This window comes from Hyla sarda, chromosome 5 (genome assembly GCF_029499605.1).
Source record: "Hyla sarda isolate aHylSar1 chromosome 5, aHylSar1.hap1, whole genome shotgun sequence".
Lineage (NCBI taxonomy): Eukaryota > Metazoa > Chordata > Amphibia > Anura > Hylidae > Hyla > Hyla sarda.
Genome location: NC_079193.1, coordinates 278,031,784 through 278,056,447, shown reverse-complemented (window position 1 = coordinate 278,056,447; position 24,664 = coordinate 278,031,784). Strand labels below are relative to the sequence as shown.

Genomic DNA, 24,664 nt, shown 5'->3' with positions numbered 1-24,664 from the left:
GGACATAAACACAAAAGACATATCATAAACATAATTTGTTAAGCCCCCTCCCACTTTTTTTTTTTTTTTTTTTACAAAAATTCTATAAAATTATAGTAGATAGCAAAAAGGAGTTTCCAGTGATTGACAACTCAGGTCATAAATTTACATAATATACATAAAAACATTTCTGTAATTGGTATAGTTACCTTTTACACACAGAAGACTATATTAAAAGAGTACAAAAAAAAAAAAAAAAAACAACTAGTCTTGGAAGAACCGGCTGTAAACATTAAACTAACTTGAGAAATATTTGCTCAATAAGTACTTCACAGAATCTGACTTGAAAATGTTTTAGTATTAGTAAATTCCAGTAAATTTCATCGTAGCTGTGGCAGATTTGGGGCCTTAAACCCCCATTTTCCCTGCCAAAAATTAAAACACCCAAAAACAAGAAAAAATAAAATAACTGGTAACATATAATCTAGTGATTTAAAATGATAAAAATACAGCATGTATACAGCAAAATAAAAAAAAAAACTAGGCAGGAATTACATTGAAACATTCTAAAACTATTTTACAGCAGTATTTTTTGTAAGCAAATCTAAAACATGTTTGCTGTAGTATGCTGTGACAACAGAAAAAATAGAATAAAAGTCAAGGATAAATCACTCTCATGAACACGTTCAACCATGTGTGCAAACAGTCAAAGGTGGACATTTAATGCAACATATCTAAGTAAGCATATAGGTTTTCATTGGATTTAACAGACAGAGAAGACCTCACAATATGTTCTTACCAACTTAAAAGTCTTAAAACATTGTTGAAAAGCAAGTTTTTGTTCCTAAAATTTTTAAAGCTTTTTGGTGATGCTTTTTCCAATTTTCCATTTTGCTATCTATATTTTTTATATTTTAAAATATCCCCAAATCTTGCAGTTTTCATTCTGGCCACTTCCTGTCCTTTACAGATTAATTCCCAGTAGTGCCCTTCTTATTGTCACAAACAGCAGTACAGTGAAATTTGAAACCAGTACAGTATATATAGGTATACACAAAACTGTTGCTTAGAGCTCAGCCTCCTCATTACTGTGGAATGACCTCTGAAAAGGCCACGGGCCACACTGAGGCAAGTGGGACAGCTTCAGTATATTGTTGTTTATGATCAATGGGTCCTGCAGTAAAGCATAGCTCTCCATGCCGTTTAAGGGTAGGGTCACACGGAACGGATCCGCAGCGTTTTAAGTTGCAGATCCGCCGATGATCCGACCCCCTATAGTGTGCCTCCAGCTGTTCCCCCCCCCGTGTCCTGCTCACAGCAGCAATCCACCGCTATGAGTAGCCACATAGTGTACTCAGACATCACCGCCGCATATTAAAGTCAGCAATGGATTTGAAAAGCAGAGAAGCCTCAGTCTTTCCTTTACACATTTAGGCCCCTTTCACACTATAAAAACCTTTCCATTATGAACGACCATTAGGAAATTGGCAGTTATACGGCCGGTACAAAATCACTAACAGCCATTAGAAAATTCCATTATAGTCTGTGGGATTTTTCTAATAGCCATTTTAGCCTGTTATCGCCCGTAATTAATAACGGACGTTATTTTGTGACGGGCGAATGAATGGAAGAAATAGTGCATGCACTAATTCTCCCGTTACTATTGCCCATCACAAAATAATGGCCGTTATTAATAACGGGCGATAAGGGATTAAAATGACTATTAGAAAATCCAATTATAGTCTATGGGATTTTTCTAACGGCTGTTAGTGATTTTGTACCGGCCGTATTACTGCCAATTTCCTAACGGTCGTTAATAATGGAAAGGTTTTTATAGTGTAAAAGGGGCCTTACTCTATTTCTGGCTCTGTATTCAATTATTGCAATTAAAAACCCTGAACATGTGCACACACATCCTCAAACATAGGCCTATTGTGTTGCAATAGAAAATCTAATAACATTGATTTGACTGGATATAATAATTCTGTGACGGAATAGAGGGCAAACAGGAGGGTAAATGCAGCTGCAGTCTCTCTGTCTCCTATTGTGCAGGATTCATGATATGAGGAGAGGAGCAGCAAGGTTGCCATCTGATTGGTTTAAAGTGCATCACACCAAGAAAAACCCAACCAATCAGGGCATGGCAAAACATATTGATAAAGACAAAAAAATGAATGGAAAAAAACTGAAATTATCTAACTTGTGTGTGCGCATGTTTTTCTGCATTAAATTTAATATGCATCCATAGCTGTCTAAGAGGTGGGGGGAAACTGTAATTTTGTATGTCTTTGAATGGTTTAACTAATGTGAAAGCGCTGTAAAAAACAATGTTAACCTAAAACAAAATTATTAATATTTCCCTTTAGGAACGTGTATACTGTACAGTGCTGAATTTTGTCACCCTGCTTGTTGACTTCTCTACATTATTACTTGCTGGGTGTAGATCTTCCACCAAATAACCTCCCTGTTTGAAGTGCGTTTGTCCCTGTACACCACCATCTAAGATGGAAACACTTTCTTTGACTAGGTTTTGTGACCCTGCCACTTCTACTGGAATCACTGTGCTCCCATTCATTGCTGTTATAGGAGTGTAATGCCTCTCGGTCACTACTACATTCTGCCGCATGGACAGATCAGGAATGCTCAAGGATGACTTCAGATTAGAGCCTGGGGCCATAAGCCGCTCTGTTACCAGCATATATTGGGAATCTTGAGGCTCACTCTTGAAGCCAGAAAACCCTCCCTCAGACACCTCAACAATGTTATGAAAACTCCTGGCAGGATGAATAATCCTCTCTGTCACCAATAGATTCTGTTGACGTACTGGCTCAAGAAGTATTCCAGGAGCAGTGGTGTATGATTTTTCAGTCACAAGCATATTACCTCTCATAACCGGTGGTTGTACATATCTAGAAGACATATAAGACTCCTCAGCCACCACATTCTCCCTCTGAACCTGGGTTTCCGATGACTTTTGGAAATGATCCGTTTCCTGGTAATGTTCTTCTACAGTGTTTTCATTCTGGACCACACTGATATCTGCGATGGCTTCAGACTCTAAGGCACCTTGGTTAAGCTCCTCATAGGATTTGTACTGTGAAATCTCAACATTTACACCTTGACAAATATCTGCTAGGGCCTTAAACTTCAGTCCTAAGTCCTCCAGGTAGTCCTCTTCAAATTCACTTTCAATCATACTGCAGCAGCCAACTGAGCCAGCGATGGAGCCTGTACCTTCCTGGGAATAAATAAGAATGCAGTCCTTTGAAGCCTGGGCCAGGTCTTCGTCAGCATATCCGATGACTTTCTATAAATGATAAAGAATGAAGTATAGTTAACTATAATGACAATGTATAAAAAAAAATTTTGACATGTGAAGAGAATTTTTTTTTTCTTCTTACACATTGCTTGTATTCCATAGAACTAAATTAAGTAAAATCCTGGTCACCGTTAGCAACCAAAAGATTGGTAGACATATCAGCTTCTTCACGGTTTTACCTCTGCACAGTGGGCTTCAATCATTAAAAATGTACATGTATTATTAAATGGGCACTGTCATGAAAACAAAAAAATTGATATGTTGTAGTACTTAAGTACTACAACATATCTCTAATATACTTTAATTAAAAAAAGTGATTTTAAAACAGTTTAAAATCACTTTTAAATTCGGCCACTAGGGGTCGCCCTCCTAGAGGCCGAATGCATTGGGCAGTGACGTCACTAATGAATTTCGACTCGTTGAAGCCTGGCAACGAGTCGGAATTCATTCACTGTGGTGCTCGCTCCCGCCCTGTCAATCAGACAGGCGGGAGCGAGCGCTTTGAATGAAGAGGACGCGCGCAGGCCCCGGCGACAGGTAAGATTATCTATGTTGTGTCTGTTACTGAATTTTTTTTTTTGGGGGGGGTAGTGGGTTGTGCGGCGAAGCGGGGCCGCGGGCTGCGCGGCGGGAGCGGGATGGGCCATCACTGTGTGTCTCCTGTTTCCCCACTACAACTCCCAGCATGCCCTGACAGCCAATAGATGTCAGGGCAAGCTGGGAGTTGTAGTGGGGAAACAGCTGGAGGGACACTGAATAGGTGAACTAAGGGGGGGTGGGGCGGGATGTGCGGCCATCACGGTGTGCCTCCAGTTGTTTCCCCACTACAACTCCCAGCATGCCCTGACAGCCAGTATATGTCAGGGCATGCTGGGAGTTGTAGTGGTGAAACAGCTGGAGGCACCCTGTTAGGAGAACTAAGGGAGGAAGTTGGCCTCCAGCAGGCATCAGTGACGTGGTGCCTGTAGGGAAGTCTGCCTGGTAGTGAGCACGCTACCAGGCAGACTAAATGCCATTTTTAAAATAGTAAAAAAAAAAAAAATTAAAGGCAGGGAGGGTGTTAGGGATAGAAGGGCAATAGGCAGGGACAGAAGAAAAAAAAAAAAAAACATGATGGTGGGAGCTACCCTTTAAGTTAACCAGGGAGTCTTTTTGGACAGTTTTCAAGCAGTAAATGTCATAATCCAAGAGACAGAATGTAACCTAACATTACTTACATCATAAAAATATCCTTTGATAAATTCTTCATTCAGAGCTGCCACACTCCCGGCACCACCAGCGATACCGTAAGCTTGTCCAAATCCTGCTCCTGCTTCAGCGCTCATCATTCTCATACCTCCAGCTCCAGCAGCCATTTCTCCTCCACTCATAAAAAGCTGGTGTTCGTCATATTGTCTATCCATTACCAAACTGGAATGGTACATATCCTTGGAGTAACCATAACCTTCCATAGACTGCATACCAAAGCCATCTCTCATGCCAGCACCGGCACCAGCACCAGCAGCAAGTCCTGCAGAACCAACTGCTCCAATGACAGATGGAAGAGCTAACTAGGATGATAAAAGATATTTTCAGAATAGTTTTAACATTAACATTTTGTAACTATACAATTAAAGAGTAACTCATTAAAACAAAGTTTTGCTATTGTACTCATGTTAAATAAAAAATATTTCAAATATACTTTGTTAACAAAAAAAGTTTTCTAAGTTTTATTTGTGTTTAAAAAAAATCTCAAGAGCACATTTTCCCCCATCTTATACACAGACTTTGGACCGAAGTCCAAACACAGAAAGTGCAGTCTGGAGTGCTGAGGGGGGTGTGACCAGCCTCATCCAATCATAGCTCCTCTCACACTTAACTGACATATGCTGTTGGTTGGACACCCCTCCCTCAGCACTCCAGGCTGCATTTCCTGTGTTTGGACTTCGGTCCAAAGTCTGTGTATGAGATGGGGGAAAATGTGCTCTTGAGCTTTTTTTGTTGGCCAACAGTTATCTGAAAAATATAGCCAATTTAACTTATCATTAGAGAGCACCAGCAAACATAGAAGAGATGGTGGCCTACCCTAATGATCCAGATGATCCACCTACATTGAAGTACAGAATTTAGCTACTCAGAAGAGAAGGGTCTTAAAGGGGTAGTCCAGTGGTGAAAAACTTATCACCTATCCTAAGGATAGGGGATAAGTTTGAGATCGCGGGGGGTCCGACCGCTGGAGCCCCATGCGATCTCTCTGTACGGGGCCCAGGCTCTCCGGCCAGATAGCGGGTGTCGACCTCCGCACGAAGCGGCGGCCGACATGCCCCCTAAATGCATCTCTATGGCAGAGCCGGAGATTGCCGAAGGCAGCGCTTCGGCTTTGCCATAGAGTTGTATTGAGGGTGCATGTCGGCCGCCGCTTCGTGCGGAGGTCAACACGCCCCCTTCCCGCGGGCTGTCGGGGCTCCGTACAGGAGATCGCAGGGGGCCCCAGCGGTCGGACCCCCCGCGATCTCAAACTTATCCCCTATCCTCTATAAGTTGTTCCCCACTGGGTCACCACTGGACTACTCCTTTAAGTGTCTCTCTTTGTACTCCTGTTTTAGTACACTGGTCAAATTCTTCATCTCTAGTTTGCAAGTCCAGAGGTGGCTCTATCATTAGGCCATTTAGGCCGCTGTCTAAGGCCTCGCACTGGTCGGGGCCTCGCTCTGGCCCTGACCACCGCAAGTTCAACAGTGCTTCTGCGTCCCACCAGTCCTTCTTGATACGGCTCTGCCATTTTAGGAGAGGTGGCTGTTGGGACTGGTCGCATGCCGTGCGCAGGAACTTCCGATATGTCCCTGCCCATCTCCAGCTGCTCACTGGAGACTCCAAGACAGAGAAGAAAACAGTCGCCACGTCACAGCCTCTGCCTCTCCCCGCCTGCGACCCGCAGGGGCTGTCCGTGCTCTGTTTGGCTTGGTTGCTGGCTGTCTGTTTCAGGTCAGTTGCGGTCGCTGGCTATGTTTAGCACACGGCCCCAGTGCCTCGCTGCCCATGTCTGAGTGAGTGTCCCCACCACTACTCTGCAGGTATCCACCGGCCAGTGAACATAAAGGGACCAGCCGACTATATGAAAACGTGTCTACGTGCTGCCCACTGCCCAGGCTGGCCCATGCTATGTATGTATATAGATATACACCAGTTGTACACTCACGCTCTGTCTATACTGTGACATCACTGTGCATAAACCTGTAATGTGATGTCACTGTGCTTAACTCTGTATTGTGACATCACTGTGTATATTATCCCTGTACTGTGACGTCACTGTGCATATTAACCCTGTATCACAGTACAGGGATAATGCGCACAGTGGTGTTACAGTACAGGGATGTCACTGTATGGTGATAATACAGTGATGTCACAGTACAGGGATAATATACAGTGATATTATAATACAGGGATAATACACACAGTGACATCACAGTACCAAAGGGTAGATTTATCAGAGCTTGTGCAGAGGAAAAGGTGACAGTTGCCCATAGCAACCAATCAGATTGCTTCTTTCGTTTTTGAAAAGGCCTCTGAAAAATAAAATAAGTGATCTGATTAGTTGCTATGGGCAACTGGTCAATTTTTCTCTTGCACAGGTTTTGATAATTCTACCCTAAGTGATTATAGTTTATTTTTATTATCGCTTAAATGTATTATGTTTATAGGGGCCTCATGTCCAAGTTTTGCCTGAGGCCTGAGAAAGTCTAGAGCCGCATCTGTGCAAGTTATTCCATTGCTCTAGAGGGGAAGTTATGCACAAGATGTCACCGCCTAGAAGCCCAGAAGGATTTGGTCTAGTATGTAAACTAGCAGGTTATCAGGGGACCTTATCTTGGCAAGAGTAAGCTAAAGGAATCATAATGGAATTATTCTCACTGAGCATTATTACCACCACAGCAGGAAAGGTTTTAGAGCAGGGCTCAAGTCCTGCAGGAACGCATGGAAACGGAGTTCCTGCACTTTTTTCCACAGCAGTAACATCATTCCCATTAGCAGGAGTATTGCAGTACCAGCCCTTTAGTGGAAATCTTGGGTGAGTTACCACACTTTTTTTTCCTAGGCCTTGACCCCTGTTTTAGAGCAATAGCAATTAGCAGCAATGGCATAACTGGCATTATTTTTCTTTAATTCTACTAAACACATTATAGCCACCTGGGGGGGGGGGGGGGGGGGGAATTTATCATTGTATATAGAGCTGTTTTGTGTCTATTTTTTTGCGCAAGAATTTGTGCAAGTGTTTTTTTGCGCAAATTTTGACAGAATTTTTCTTCCCCTTGTCTACGGTTAAGTTTACCATAGAGCACTTTCTACTGTAGAATCGAATTTACTAATTGCGTTTTTTTTTTTTGCGCAAAGAAATGTGAAAACAGCATTTTCTTGCGCAAATATACACCACCTCGGAGGACACTTACCAAAGTGTCTAGTTTGACACAGTAAGGACTGCTACTCCCATCATGGACAGACTCTGCCAATGATGGGAGTTGTGGTCCAGGGGCTGAGGTGCAGATCGCAGCAGGTCATTATTCAGAGGCCCGCTGCGATCCATATTTATTAACTATACAAGCCGGCGGTACATGCGGCTACACTGCGCTTCCCGCCGCTCCTGTACACACTGTCATAATTCATAATCCCCGCCGCCAGAATACAGGAGCTCTGATTGGTCAATTATAAGAACTGTATACAGGAGCCCGCGGCAGCGCAGTGTAGACACATGTACCGCCGGCTTGTATAGTTAATAAATGCGGATCGCAGGAGAGAGATCTGCCCCTCTGCCCTTGGACTACTACTCCACTCATGGGACTGAGTCTGTCCCATGATGGGAGTAGTTGTAGTACCGCAGTCCTGCTGAGGGATGGCACTTGCACATCCCCCGGCTGCGGGACTTTTAGGACTACTACTCCCATCATGGACAAACTCTGCCTATGATGGAAGTTGTAGTCCAGGGGCTGAGGTGCAGATCGCACCGGGTCATTCTGCAGAGACCCGCCGCGATCCGCATTTATTTAGATAACATACCGGCAGTACATGCGGCTACACTGCGCTGTCATGGCTTCTATATACACTGTCATAATTCATAATCCCCGCTGCCAGGAGAGAGGAGCTCTGATTGGTCAATAGCTATCCACCAATCAGAGCTCCCATGTTCCGGCAGGGATTATGAATTATGACAGTGTATATAGAAGTCGACGGCAGCGCAGTGTAGACACATGTACCGCCGGTTTTTATAGTTAATAAAAGCGGATCGCAACAGATCTCCAGAGAATGATCTGCTGCGATCCACATTTAAGGTAAAAAGCCGGCGGTACATGCAGCTACACTGCGCTGCCGCCGGCTTCTATATACACTGTAATAATTCATAATCGCCGCTGGGAGAGGGAAGCTCTGAATTTCGAAGAAAAAAAAACAACAAAAAGTTTAGTACATTTTTTTGTTGCCACACACCAGCAAAAATGCAAGAAAAACTGCAAGCAGTGTAAAGGGGTAAAACTGTGTCTACAATAGACACATAATGATAAATCTCCCCCCCTGGAGTTTATGCACATGAAATAATACTCACTGTATCCACAGGTTCCGGACCTTCTTTGTTGTGTATGAGCATGGACTGCTCGGGGCCATCGACAGCCAAAAATCCCTTTGATCCTGAGCCACAGGAACATAAAAGCAACAAGAGTGGCACCACTGGTGAAACATACACAAAAAAAATATTTCCTGTTATAAGTTTTTACATAATATGTGATAAAAAAAAAAAAACTCCTTAAAAGAGAATCTGACCACAAAGTCACCCGCACTAACTTGAACATACAGGTAGATAGTGCGGGTGACTATGTGAAATACATCTTGTTGCATATACAGTAATTACTTCTTCCGTGTAATGGAGGTGGACTGCTGCTGTGTGAGCAATACTACCTCCCACCCGGCCGATGTCACCTCCCTGGTCATGAATATTCTTCCCTGCTTCACTCTCACTGCATGAAAGGGGCACTGACATTGTCTGTGAGAAACAGTCACTTATACAGCGGCAGCCCACCTTTATTGTGCACAAGAAGTAAATGCCAAACACAATGAAGTGCCTGGGCATTAGTAAATGTGGGTCAACATACCCTCATTTCCTTGATAGGCGAGGATGCCAGAGGGGGGACCAACACCTATCAAGCCTTTTTGCCATATCTTGTGAATTAACAAATTCAATAATTTAACATGTCACACTATTGACAAAAAACGGAAAAAAAAAAAATAAAATAAAAATCACCATACCCTTGTATACTTACATAGTAATAGCAGACAGGCAAGTATCATAAGAGCAATCGCCCCACCTCCCAGGGCTGCAGAATTGCTAGTCATCCTCTCACTACAGGCATAACCAGCATCATTACAGGTGCAAACGGTCAGTTTCAATACTTGTTTTTCTGGACAACTTAATCCTTGGTTGTCAGTTATCACAACTTTTACTTGATGTGAACCCTCCCAAAGCTCTTTTGGAATCAGTTGGGCACTAGAGGCTTGATAAACAAAAATAAATAGAATATTTGAAGCGAGATTATCACATGTACCCACAGAGCAGATGTCACAAAAACCTGTTAATGTGATGTCAGACAGGTCAGTAAAGTATGATGTCTGCCAGTTCGGGACACTGCCAGTAAAAAAAAAAAAACTGACCTGGCTTCAAATGGTTACTGGTTTCAGCGGAGCCTCAGACAACAAGCACGATAAAGATAACAAAAGCAAAGAAATTGTTTCTTACCATCAGTTTGTCCAATAGACCACATCTTGGCATTCCCAGGAGGTTCATCCGCAACCATAAATTTTAGTGGAGCACCATTGGGAAATCCATCCGTATCCACGGCTGTCAAGTTAATAAACGGTGCATTACTACAGACTGTCTGCATTGGATTCACTAAAAGGGGACAGTTATCATTCTCATCTTCCACCTCTATAGCTATAGTTCCAGTAGCAGTTTTTCCTGGAATATCTAGAGGGAAAAAAATAAAGTATTAGGGATATAATCCTAGAAGCATGCAATATTTATATGCAATAAGGAGGATAATTGCTCTTTACATAGGTGATAGGCTCCATATACATGTACAGAACCATCAATAATGTAGAACTACAATAAAGCTCTGCGCAGATCCCCTTTTCACTGCATTTAGGGTTGATAAACACTATGCCACGTTTTTTTACTGTGTCCCTATGTATACAAAAATGCCAGTCTATACCAACCAGCATATGATGAGTGCATGGGAGTCTACGGATTAATTCTGAAAATTACACCAAAATACTTAGGATCATGTACGTTTTTCAAATTTTTTTTTACAATCATTTTATGAACAAAATATTGGTGTAAAGTCATAAAAAGAAAGATGCGTAGCATATCAAGCAAGTTGTGCCAAATATATCATTTTGTGTGCGCAATTTAGTGCAAACTTACACTATAACTAATAAATCTGCCCCCATATACTTAGAAGAAATTATGTAGAAAGTGTTGTTTGGGAAAAGACACTTACCTTCACTAATAGCCAAGACTTTGGCTATATAAGTTCCATTGACTACATATATGGATTCCCGATCAGGAACTTTAATAAGTTTAATTTCAGCTGTAGTTGAATCAATCATGAACCAGTTATCCGGATCAAATTCTTTTGCATACCTGTTACAAAATAATATCAACATTTAAGTAAACCACATGTATGTATACACAAAGTATTGTTTGCATAATACAAAGCTCATGACATTCTGACTGCAGAATCAGGCAGCAGATCTAGCAGAATATTACATTTGAGCATAAGGCTTGTGTCAGTAGACATTATATTACAAAGAAACAGTAGGAAATCTAGTGGCACTTCCCATAATCTGTTAAAAATTATCATCTTTATTTCCAAAACAGTCCAGAGAAAAGGCAGATTTAGGACATGGCTGGAGGCAGGGGCATAGCTAGAAACCACAGGGCCCGGTGCAAAAATTTGCCCAGGGCCCCCCTACCACCTGACGACCCGCTTCCCCAATCCCGGACGACCCCTTACTCTGCAGCACAAAGATATCAGTGACTACAGCACTGATGGGACAGTCAGGAGAATAAGCAACTATATAAGTGACTAACAGGCAGGGCCAGACAGACAAAACATAGGCCCAGGCATTTAAGAATAAGCAGCCCATTTTTCTAGTGGGGGTCCAACTGCTGAGACCCCCACATATCACCTTGGTTCCAGTTGTTGTAAAGCTATAATTCTCAGGCATTATAGGAGTTGTAGATTTGCAACAGATGGAGAGCCACAGATTAGGGCAGGGGTTGCCATGAGTGGCACACAGGGTGCTTTCGAGCGGCACGCGGGGCTGGCTCCGGGCAGAGAGGTGCTCACTCCTCTAATGACGATCAAGGACACTTGTCCCGGATCTCCAGGTGAGCTAGCGCCACTTTAAGACACGCGCACACAGCTAAAGCCTCCTCACAGTGTGAGCCACAGGACCTGCGGCTTCACTGAGAGGAGACCTGTGAACTCTGCCCCCATTCAGTGTAGGCGCCGATGACGTCACTCATTGGCGCCTGCACTATAGCGGGAGAAGAACGCAGCCAGCCTGTGCTGCTGATGAGATCTCTGCCTGCGTATAGGTGAGTAAAAGTGTTTTTTTTTGTGGAAAAGGTGAGAGGGGGGTGATGATGGAGAGGGGGGATGATAATGAGGAGGAGGTGAGAGGGGGGGGTGATGATGTGGAGGAGGTGAGGGGGGGGTGCAGGTGAGAGGGGGTGATGATGTGGAGGTGAGGGGTGTGCGTGCAGGTGAGAGGGGGGTGATGATGTGAAGGAGGTGAAGGGGGTGTAGATGAGAGGGGGGCGATGATGTGAAGGAGGTGAAGGGGGGTGTAGATGAGAGGGGGGGGTGATGATTTGGAGGAAATGTGGGGTGTGTGCAGGTGAGGGGGGGGGTGTGATGATGTGGAGAAGCACTGGTTACCTCCCTACCTGGCTACCTAGCCAATTACCTGCTTGGCTACTTACCTACCTGGCAACCTACCTAGTTACCTGCCTGGCTATTTCCCTACCTGGTTACCTACCTAGTTACCTGCCAGGCTATTACCCTACCTTAAACCTACCTAATTACCTGCCTAGCTACTTCCCTACCTGGCTTCCAACCTTACCACTTACCTACCTGGCTACCAACTTAGCTACCTTGCTACCTACCTATGAACCTCCATAGCTACCTAACTAGTTGGCTGCCTACCAACCTAGCTAGCTACCTATATCCAAGGAAAATCGCAGCACACCTAAATATAAAGTGCAATTCAGTGGAGTTTATTCCATTCCAAACAGTGTTACAGAGCAGGCTACGATTCGTCGCTTCTAGTGCTTGACAAAGGCGAAGACAGGTCGCTGAAATGCAGCCTGCTCTGTAACAGTGTTCGGAATGTAATAAACTCCACTGAATTCTGCACTTCTGGGGACTTCACTGGAAAAATGCAGAAACTAAGACGTTTGTCTTGCAGATGCTGCAGTGATGGGTTTTCTGCTGTAAGAATGTTCATCTGAGCCAGATTGAGAACAGAAGGAAAGAGGATGACGCCGACCATAAAATATGTGAATTGTGATTCAGTTAACCCCTTCCCGACCTATGACATACCTGTACGTCATGAGTGGGAAGGGGTTCTCGATCCATGACATACAGGTACGTCATGAACATTTTTGCCGCTACTCGTGTCATCCCGCAGCGCCCGGTAAGATGGTGGTTATCACTGATAGCTAGCCATCTTACCATGCGACCACGGGGGGTTTCATCCCCCACCCCCCCCAGCGATCGCTGCTATCAGCTAGTCAAATCTGACTAGCTGATAGCAGCGCGGTGTGTGAGTCCCGATCACGGGGATTCGGGACATACACCGCTCTGCTAAGTGTCCCTGACCCGTCCCCCGGCGTCACTTACCCGGCCATTCGGTGTCCCGAGCGGTCCCGGCACGAGCGGTCCCGGCGGTGGTGCGTCCCGGAGGTGAGTTTCCGGCAGAAGGCGGCATCTTCATTGGCAGCAGTGAGATCGCCGTAAAGCGATCTCACTGCTGCCTCTGGGGGTTTCAAAACTGAAACTCCCAGTATGCCCAGACAGCCTTTGGCTTTCTGGGCATGCTGGGAGTTGTAGTTTTGCAACATCTGGAGGTCCACAGTTTGGGACCACTGTATAATGGTCTCCAATATGTGCTCTTCCAGATGTTGCAAAACTACAAATCTCAGCATGCTCAGTCTGTCCAGGCATGCTGGGAGTTGTAGTTCTCTAACATCTGGAAGAGCACAGATTGGAGACCATTATACAGTGGTCTCCAAACTGTGGACCTCCAGATGTTGCAAAACTACAACTCCCAGCATGCCCAGACTGCCCAAGCATGCTGGAAGTTGTAGTTCGGCAACATCTGATCCTTCGGATATTGCCGAACTACAACTTCCAGCATGCCTGGGCAGTCTGGGCATGCTGGGAGTTGTAGCTTTGCAACAAACTGGAGGCACACTAGTTGGGAAACATTGTCCATTTCCTACCTCAGTGCCTCCAGCTGTTGCAATTGTTGCAAAACTATAACTCCCAGCATGCACTGACAGACCATGCATGCTGGGAGTTGTAGTTTGGCAACAGCTGGAGGCACACTGGTTTGGAAACACTAAGTTTGGTTGCAAAACACTTGAAAGTTTATTACTTAACTTAGTGTTTCCAAACCAGTGTGCCTACAGCTGTTGCAAAACTACAACTCCCAGCATGCACGGACAGCCAAAGGGAATGCTCGGAGTTTGCAACAGCTGGATGTTTGCCCCCTCCCCCCAATGTGAATGTACAGGGTACACTCACATGGGCGGAGGTTTACAGTGAGTGCTGCAAGTTTGAGATGGCGCAAATTTTGCGCTGCAGCTCAAACTTCCAGCGGCAAACTTGCTGTGAACCTCTGCCCATGTGACTGTACCCTAAAAACACTACACTACACTTACACTAACCTAAAATAAAAAGTAAAAAACACTACATATACACATACCCCTACACAGCCCCCCTCCCCCAAAAAAATGAAAAACGTCTGGTACGCTACTGTTTCCAAAATGGAGCCTCCAGCTGTTGCAAAATAACAACTCCCAGTATTGCCGGACAGCCATTGACTGTCCAGGCATGCTGGGAGTTTTGCAACAGCTGGAGGCACCCTGTTTGGGAATCATTGGCATAGAATACCCCTATGCAAATCCCTAATTTAGGCCTCAAATGCGCATGGCGCTCTCTCACTTTGGAGCCCTGTCGGATTTCAGGGCAACAGTTTTGGGACACATATGTGGTATCGCCGTACTCGGGAGAAATTGCCTTACAAATTTTTGCGGGCTTTTTCTTCTTTAACCCCTTATGAAAAGGTGAAGTTGGGGTCTACACCAGCATGTTAGTGTAAAAAAATAAATTTTTTACACTGACATGCTGGTGTTGCCCTATACTTTTCATTTTCACAAGAGGTAAAAGGGAAAAAAGACCCTCTAAATTTGTAATGCAATTTCTCCCGAGTACGGAGATATCCCATACGTGGGCGCAAAGTGCTCTGGGGGCGCACAATAAGGCCCAGAAGGGAGAGTGCACCATGTACATTTGAGGTGATTTGCACAGGGGTGGCTGATTGTTACAGCAGTTCTGACAAACGCAAAACAATAAATATCCATATGTGACCCCATTTTGGAAACTACACCCCTCATGGAATGTAATAAGGGGTGCAGTGAGAATTTACACCCCACTGGCGTATGACAGATTTTTGGAACAGTGGTCTGTGAAAATGAAAAATAAAATTTTTCATTTGCACAGTCCACTGTTTCAAATATCTGTCAAACGCCAGTGGGGTGTAAATGCTCACTGCACCCCTTATTAAATTCCAGGAGGGGTGTAGTTTCCAAAATGGGGTCACATGTGGGGGGGTCCACTGTTCTTGCACCATAGGGGCTTCCTAAATGGGACATGCCCCCCAAAAACCCTTTCAGAAAAACTCACTCTCCAAAATCCCATTGTCGCTCCTTCCCTTCTGAGCCCTCTACTGCGCCCGCCGAACAATTTACATACGCATATGAGGTATTTCTTTACTCGAGGGAAATTGGGTTACAAATTTTAGGGTGATTTCTCTCCTTTTACCCCTTGTAAAAATAAAAAAATTGGGTCTACAAGAACATGCGAGTGTAAAAAATGAAGATTTAGAATTTTCTCCTTCACTTTGCTGCTATTCCTGTGAAACACCTAAAGGGTTAAAACACTTACTGAATGTCATTTTGAATACTTTGGGGGGTGCAGTTTTTATAATGGGGTCATTTATGGGGTATTTCTAATATGAAGACCCTTAAAATCCACTTCGCCTGAACTGGGCCCTGAAAAAGTACGATTTTGAAAATCTGTATTATGGTGGGTAGTGTATTCTGGGGTTTGTATTATGGTGGGGTCTGATTCTGGCGTCTGTATTATGGTGGGTGGTGATTCTGGGGTGTGTATTATGGTGGGTAGTGCTTCTGGGGTGTGTATTATGGTGGGTGGTGATTCTGGGGTCTGTATTATGGTGGGTGGTGATTCTGGGGTCTGTATTATGGTGGGTGGTGATTCTGGGGTGTGTATTATGGTGGGGACCGATTCTGGGGTCTGTATTATGGTGGGGACCGATTCTGGGGTCTGTATTATTATGGGGACAGATTCTGGGGTCTGTATTATGGTGGGGACTGATTCTGGGGTCTGTATTATGATGGGTGGTGATTCTGGAGTCTGTATTATGGTGGGTGGGGATTCTGGGGTCTGTATTATGGTGGGGACCGATTCTGGGGTCTGTATTATGGTGGGGACTGATTCTGGGGTCTGTATTATGGTGGGTGGTGATTCTGGAGTCTGTATTATGGTGGGTGGGGATTCTGGGGTCTGTATTATAGTGGGTAGTGATTCTGGGGTCTGTATTATAGTGGGGTCTGTATTATGGTGGGTGGTGATTCTGGGGTTTGTATTATGGTGACTGGTGATTCTGAGGGTCTGTATTATGGCAGGTGGTGATTTTGGGGTCTGTATTGTGGTGTGGACTGATTCTGGGGTTTGTATTATACAGTTCTGAGTTAAAATCGTTTTTCTCACTGTAAGGTCCTTACAGCGAGAACAATATATAGGGACAATTCTTCAAAAAACCCACCCTGTGACAAGCCACACCCATGTTGCCGGCACACCAAGCGTCTTCGAAAAAAAATTTGGGCACAGCACTACTAAAAGGTTGCCTACCCCTGGATTAGGGTACAGAGCCACCCATCATCACTGTGGAACTGACTGCAGTAACTCCAGCTGATGGGACAGTCAGGAGAATACACAATGATATCAGTAACCTGAGTGACATCTTCCCTGTTGTCTTTTCTTCTCCATCTGGTCCAGATGTCAGGACTTCTTCCAGCTTCATCTACTGTCTGACACCCGGACATCATAGGCTCTCACTTTGTCTTTATACAGAGGATGAGGATCTACTGACAATCATTATTCTGCTAAATACTGTACCCCCTGAATACTGCCACCCACTTTATCCCCTGAATATAAAACTATCATCCACTGTACCCCTTGAATATTATACTGCCACCCACTGCATCCCCTGAATATAATGCCACCTACTGTACCACCTGAATACTGCCTCCTACTGTACCCTCTGAATATTGCCACCTACTGTTCTCCCTGAATACTTCCACACACCGTATCCCCTGAATATAAAACTACCATACACTGTACCTCCTGCATATACTACTGCCACCCACTGTACCCCCTGAATATAATGCTGCCACCTACTGTACCCCCTGAATATAATACTGCCACGCACTGTGCTCTCTGAATATACTGCCTCCTGCTGTACCCCCTGAATATAATATTGCCACCTGCTGTTCCCCCTGAATATAATTCTTCCACACACTGTATCCCCCGAATATAAAACTACCGTTCACTGTACCTTCTGCATATAATACTGCCACCCACTGTACCCCCTGAATACTGCTACCTACTGTAGCCCCTGAATATAATACTGCCACCTACTGTTCCCCCGAATATAATATTACCATTTACTGTTCCCCATGAATATAATCCTGCCACACACTGTATCCCTGAATGTAATACTGCCACACACTGTGCTCTCTGAATATAATACTGCCACATAATGTACTCTATGAATATACTACCACACACCATACCCTCTGAATATAATACTGCCACGCTGTGCCCATGAACGCAATACTGCCACCCACTGTACCCGAATATAATACTTCCAAACACTGTGCCACTGAATATAAACCCTCAAAAATAACCATGCTATACGCTGTACCCTCTGAATATAACCCTGCCACACACTGTACCTTCCAAATATAATAATCCCTCCATAATAATAATACTAATACTGTCACACACTGTTTCTTCTCAGCTTAGCTGAATCACACCTGTCCTCCTCCATACCCCTCTGTCCTCCTCCTGGCTCCTCTGTTCTAACCCCCTTACCCCCCCAGACCCATAAGTCCTCCTATGTGCTCCTCTTCCCCCCCTCCCTAGACCACCAAGTCCTCTCCAGGCTCCTCTGCCCCCTCCCCAGACCCCAGAATTCCGCTCTAGGCTCTCCTTCCCAACTCTCCAGACCCCAAAGTCTGACCCATACCCAATCACCTCCTGTAGTATGTGTATGAGACTGGTGTATGTATGGTAGATGTATGGTTATGATATCTGCGTGTATGATAGATGTATGTATGATACATATGCACATCATACACCCATCTATCATAATACACACACCTATCATTCATACGTACATCATACAAACATCCATCACACATACACGTACATCCACACATCATAGATACATCCATCTAGCTTACACACATCTATCATACATACATAAAATACATAGATCACAAATACACACACACACACACACACACACATCTAGCAAACATACACACATCTAGCAAACACGCCCGGCACCCCCACCCCCCCACCCACACACACACACACACACACACACTACATACATACACCTGCCACCTCCGGATCTCCCTCATCATACATACATACATACATCTTGCTTACACACATCTATCATTCATACACACACCATTCATAAATCCAGTACATACACACACATTCATACATCATACATACAGCACACCATACATACACACGCCGCCTCCACCCCCCACATGCATAATACATACACACACCATACATAACACATCATATACACACCCGCCGCCTGCAGATTCCCTGCATAATACATCTCCACACATCATACATACATCCTTCTAGCTTACACACATCTCAACACATCATACATACATACATGTTGCTTACACACATCATTCATACACATACATCATACATCATACATACAGTACATACACACCATACATACACCCACATCATACATACACACTCTGCCTCTGGACCCCAAATAAAACCTGCCCCTCTGCTCCTCCGGACCCGAAATGAACACCCCCACCCCCCTCCCTCCCCAAAATAAAGCCACAGCAACCCGACTCCCTAACCCTCCCAGGCCACCCCACCGCTCCTCCGGACCCCACGGGCTGGAGTAACATATGTTTTATGCTGCAAGGCACTTCTTCAAGTCCAAATCGGCCTTTTCTATGTAATCTTTCGGAAATAAAGATAAGAATTTTTAACAGATTATGGTGAGTGCCACTATATTTTCTACTGTTTCTTTGATGACATGTTGCCTTGAATAGCAGTGCACCACCTATACACAGTTGCTTCCCAAACCATGTGTCTAATCTTTTTGCTCAGAAATACTTCAGGATTTGCAGTGCCGGCTTTTTTTTGTCTTTTTTTTATTTATTTAAACACAGTATATTTTTTAGGCCTCTATGGAACCTATGAACCTCAGATTTTGCATTATGTGCTTTAGTAAAATAGGATTAACAGTCCTCAGTCTACCAACAGATCAATAGATCTGATGCACAATGGATAATAAAAGATCAATACTATACTAATAGTACAAAAAATATAAATGATTTAATTAAAAAAACAGAACAACAATTCATAAAATACATACAAACCCATAAAAAGTAGTCTTGCTCACAAGGCCTTTGTGGCAAAACTAATCGTATGAATATGAACCCTGGATCACATAAATGTGGCTCCACAAAAACATAACAATATGGCGCAAGTAACTTAATACTCTATATAACTTGCTCCATATATTAAAACGTCCGTTGGAGAAAATATGGACCTGTATACAAATCTGCAACATATAAACCAATCTCATTAATAGAAAAACTAACTAGTCATCCGTAGATATAGATGACAAGTGAATGGCAAATCGTCCTGCAATAAAGATGAATCAATACAGGGGATGTCTGGGCTTGGTTGGGCTGAAAATTTGGAAGCTGAAATTGGCTTCTTGTACCAAAAGTTGAAAAAGCAGGTATTGTATTGCCTGCCTGTTTTAAACAAAGTAGACGTTTATATTTTCAGGTTAAAAACAACAACTTACTTGACTTTATCAGCAACTTTCCCCGTGTCTGCGTCATAGGCTTTATAGGATCCAATGATTTTATTTATTACAGTTTTTCCTTCAGGAACAGTAAGAATCTTCTTCCTAGGCTTGAACACAGGACCCTCTCGCACATTCTTCACCTTCACTTTTATGGGGATAGCTTTTCCGCCACCACCACCTCCTCCTCCTCCTCCTCCACCACCTCCTCCCATTGCTCCTCCTGCCCCTCCTCCACCGCTCATCTGATACTTAATGGAGCTGTGATATTCGGCTCGGTTTGAAACAACAACACTTAGTTCAGCAGACTGCATGAATTCATAATCTGCTTCCTGAAAAAGAAAGCATAACATTGTTTTACAGGGGGTAATTTAGCAAAAAGTCACACAAAACTGACCGACGTTTTCTGCATCAAATTTGGACAGAAAAAAAGAGGGTACAGGATATGATGAATTCCCCTCATAGAGCCAAGCCATAGTGAAATTAAAAGTTTAAGTTTACGTTTTCAAAATGGTGGGGAAGTAAACAAACATTCTTGTTACACTCCAAGGATCTATTTTTTCCTTCACAATTATATTGTTTTAGCTAAAATGTTCGAGAATACAGGGAGTTGCCTAGCCTGGAGATAATTGTAGCAAATTCTCATTTGGGAGAAGTGTATGTCTAGGTTCACCCTGCATTCAGTATCTTATAGAAAAATGTTGGCTTCATTGAGAGAAAAAAAAAAGTGATGCCCATTTAAACCATGCCACACTGCAGCAGGCCCCATTCAGGTTTTTTTATTGGAACATAGTCGACCAGTGACTACGTTTGGACCACTTCCCGCACATACACATTTATTGAGCGTCCACAAATCCTTAAAAGGTTTCATGCAAGAACACAGAAAAACTAATAATTATGTATTAAATTCTCATATATATATTATAATTTTATATATATATATATATATATATATATATATATATATATATATATTTTTTTTTTGTGTGTATATTTGGGAAGACAGTAAATGATTTCCATGGCCTTCTACTATTTTACTAACCATGTAAGAGAATGGCAGATCTGACCTGGTTTGCTTTCTCTGCCCCAATCTGGGAAGTGCAGTTTTAAGGAGTCTAAAGTACTAAGGACACAAAGGCCTCCTCGCTCCCTGTCCTTGTTAGATTGAATGTCAGGGTTTGGCTTCCAGCTGATTGCCAATCAAACAGAGACAGAGAAGGGAGGGGAAGCAAGAAAGAGCGAATGCCTCTTTGACACTTAGTACAGAGAATAAAAGCTTGTTTCTGTAACAAGCACAGACAGATATATGAAGGGTATCATGTGTCTCCTTGTCCTATTCACTAACCGTGTCACCAGTTTTGACCATGAATTGCAGCTGACCGATTCCTTTCAAGCTATCCAGTAAAGCTACATAAAGAGCAGTAGAATAATTCATAAAGAAAAAGGCGTCAAACAGGACATAAATACCACAAAGTATACTTTATTAACATGAAAAAATGACAAGACATTTAAGATAATTTAAAAGACTACATATATAGTAGTAAACATGAATCCAAAAAGTGCTGAGAGAGAAAAACGGGGGCTATGCTTGTCTGCCAGGGGAAGAGTTAAATAAATAGTGCACAATAAGTATTGACTCCCGTGGATTAATGAGGGAGGCTACGGCTCAAAGGTTGTGGATTAGATATTAGAGTCGGATCCAGCAAATATGCTCGGATCGCAAGTAAGTACGGAAAATCAAAGAGCAGATAGGGGAGCCTCAGGGGATCAATAACGCATTATAGGTAGGACAAACCCTGAACTAGACAGAAATAACGAAATACTTTACCAAGTGGAGCAAGGAGTACAGTGCTACAGCCACCCGTCACCCAACGTTTCACCAATGAAGGCTTCTTCCGGGAAGAAGCCTTCATTGGTGAAACGTTGGGTGGCGGGTGGCTGTAGCACTGTACTCCTTGCTCCACTTGGTAAAGTATTTCGTTATTTCTGTCTAGTTCAGGGTTTGTCCTACCTATAATGCGTTATTGATCCCCTGAGGCTCCCCTATCTGCTCTTTGATTTTCCGTACTTACTTGCGACCCGAGCATATTTGCTGGATCCGACTCTAATATCTAATCCACAACCTTTGAGCCGTAGCCTCCCTCATTAATCCACGGGAGTCAATACTTACTGTGCACTATTTATTTAACTCTTCCCCTGGCAGACAAGCATAGCCCCCGTTTTTCTCTCTCAGCACTTTTTGGATTCATGTTTACTACTATATATGTATTCTTTTAAATTATCTTAAATGTCTTGTCATTTTTTCATGTTAATAAAGTATACTTTGTGGTATTTATGTCCTGTTTGACGCCTTTTTCTTTATGAATTATTCTATGTCTTGTGGCGTAGGACCTACTGTGTGGGAATTTTTTCTTTTGGTATCTCATAAAGAGCAGTAGGTTATATACTCAGCTCATATTACCTTCACCAGCATGAGAACTCCTTCATTGGTTTGAGTATCCGTTACAATTTCAAAAAAGTTGCCTTCATTGCCTGACACTATTGTAAAATTAGCAAGCCAGTTATCGGTGAATTCTTCATCATTATCAAACACCTTCATACGTAATATTTCAACATTGGCAACGTTTTCTTCAACATCTCCTTCATACTATAATGGAGATTGGATAGACCGTAAGAGAATATAGATATATTTTTAATTAAAAAAATAAATTAGACACTTAAGAAACTACATTTAACAAGAACAAACAACATTAATTTATGCTTATTAAAGATACTTTGCAGTGCAGATTTGGCATATACTGTACAGTGCCAACTACCCAAAATTATACAAAAAAAGGGGTCTTCTAAGAGAATGGTCTTCTCAAAAAATGAATAATAAACAAAGAACTGAAAACCTCTGTACAGAGGTTTTACTGTACATGGAAACTATAGCCTGCATGTCTATACTATACAGAAGCGTAATCCCTTCTTCATGAACAATCCATAGCAATCATATTAAATCAGCCAATCTTTTTCTTAGCATACCTGTTCCTTTTCCAGCACTGGAATGTGGTCATTCACATCCTTTATTTTAATTTTAACAGTAGCTGTTTGGGCTCTGCCTTGATTTAGATCTCCATCTCGATCTCTCACTTCCACCACCATGGTGTAGCTGCTTTGTTGCTAAAGGGAAAAAATGTATTACAAACTATAAATGAAAATTCCAACCAAAATTCCACTAGCTGCCAATGACGACTGGTATTTATTCGATCCAAAACAAGAATAGTATCACTTTGCATTTCTGTTCAACATTTGGCTGTGTTCACACATTGTGGCAAATTAGCTGTAACACCACTAATTACCTCTTGTCTTTTTGATGCAAATAACCAAAATCGTGGTAAAAATTATGCACAACATCTGATCCCCTATCCACAGTATAGGGGAAAAGTGTCTGATCATGGGGGTCCGAACACTGGAACCCCAGTTCTCCCCATGCACAGAGCAATCTCCGCCCCATGCAAGGAGACTGTCGACCACCGCAAAAAGAGGTGGTCAACATGCCCTCTCCATGTATCTCTACAAGATGTATCTCTGGCCCTCCCATGGAGATAGAGGAGGCGTGTCGACCACAGCCGCTCTGGACACGAGAAGAGACGGTGTTCTGAACAAAAATGTTCAGAACACTGGAGCACCAGGCAGGAAATCGGGGGAAAATAGGGGGATAAAATAAGATGTTGTGTATCAGAGTTACCCTTTAACCCCCTCCAAACCTCTTGAATTTTGATTTTTGGTTTACAATTCTTTCATCTTTACCATCTAAGAACCATAATGTTTTTCTATGTCTACTGGGAGTCATCTGAGGGATTATTTGTTACAGCACAAATTGTACTTTTTACAGGTGGCCTTTACTTTACCCTGTAATGTTTTACAAAGACAGAAAAAAAACATTTCTGTTCAGGAGAGCTGCAGTGGCCAGATGTGAACAATGTGTATAGATCCTGGAAAAACCCATTAAAGGGGTACTCCAGCCCTAAGACATCTTATCCCCTATCCAACGGACTGCGGTAGTCCCGCTGCTGGGGTCCCCCGCAATCTATCCTTTGGATGGGGATAAGATGTCTTAAGGCCAGAGGACCCCTTTAAAAACTCTAGCAGTGGAACATCCCTTTAAGTTATCATAAAACACTACAATAATTTGACCTGTTTTGAGGGAGAGATACTGTACTTCTTGCCTCTTAAGCATAGTCACATGCAGAAAATATTCTGCAGAGATAAATCAGACATTCAGAAATTTCTGCAACAAATTTCACATGTGTGAATATACTCTAAAGCCTTTTTTAGGTACTCATTTATGATTATCAAGTATAAGTGCAATATTACATTAACTTTTATTACCTCTCTATCAAGTGTAGCCACAGTTGTACGAATTTCCCCATTCTTATACACCACAAATTCGGATGACCCTGGTTCCTGAGACAGAATTCTGAAGGCAAGTTTAGAATTTATGGTATCTTGTTCATCTGCGTCAGTTGCATTTAGGACCATAACAAGGCTGTCTGTGAAAAGGTAAAAATATATATATTTGTATCCAGGTATAATTTTTCCACTGAGTTACATATATTTATAAATAAACATTATCGTTGATGTTTTATTTAGTGCCAACAAATCCTGCAGCACTTTACAATTTTCATGGTACAAATAAAGACAATCAGACATCAGACATTTATGCACACCAAATATTCAAACCGGAGGAGTGACGACCCTGTCCGCAAGAGCTTACATACTATAAGGAATGGTGTTGAGACAAATGGCAGAAAGTGTTTTGTTGACACAATGGGCAAGCCATGTTTTAAACATTTGGTAGGTTACATAAAGGAAGGTGAACCAGTCACCAAA

At 42.9% G+C, this 24,664-nt stretch overlaps 1 protein-coding gene across 1 annotated transcript in view; it reads right to left on the bottom strand.

The window, feature by feature from the left end:
* Window positions 1–1,778: 1,778 nt before the first annotated feature.
* DSG2 (desmoglein 2) overlaps window positions 1,779–24,664 on the bottom strand; it is a 54,768-nt gene continuing 31,882 nt past the window's right edge. The window contains exons 6-15 of the mRNA XM_056521775.1: window positions 24,164–24,324; window positions 22,814–22,951; window positions 22,251–22,436; window positions 19,790–20,121; window positions 10,816–10,958; window positions 10,056–10,283; window positions 9,583–9,813; window positions 8,871–8,992; window positions 4,516–4,848; window positions 1,779–3,286 (exon numbers count right to left, since the gene is read on the bottom strand). Of these exons, the coding sequence (XP_056377750.1) occupies window positions 2,342–3,286; window positions 4,516–4,848; window positions 8,871–8,992; window positions 9,583–9,813; window positions 10,056–10,283; window positions 10,816–10,958; window positions 19,790–20,121; window positions 22,251–22,436; window positions 22,814–22,951; window positions 24,164–24,324 (2,819 nt within the window). The 3' untranslated portion in view covers window positions 1,779–2,341. The remainder of the gene's footprint in view (window positions 3,287–4,515; window positions 4,849–8,870; window positions 8,993–9,582; window positions 9,814–10,055; window positions 10,284–10,815; window positions 10,959–19,789; window positions 20,122–22,250; window positions 22,437–22,813; window positions 22,952–24,163; window positions 24,325–24,664) is intronic.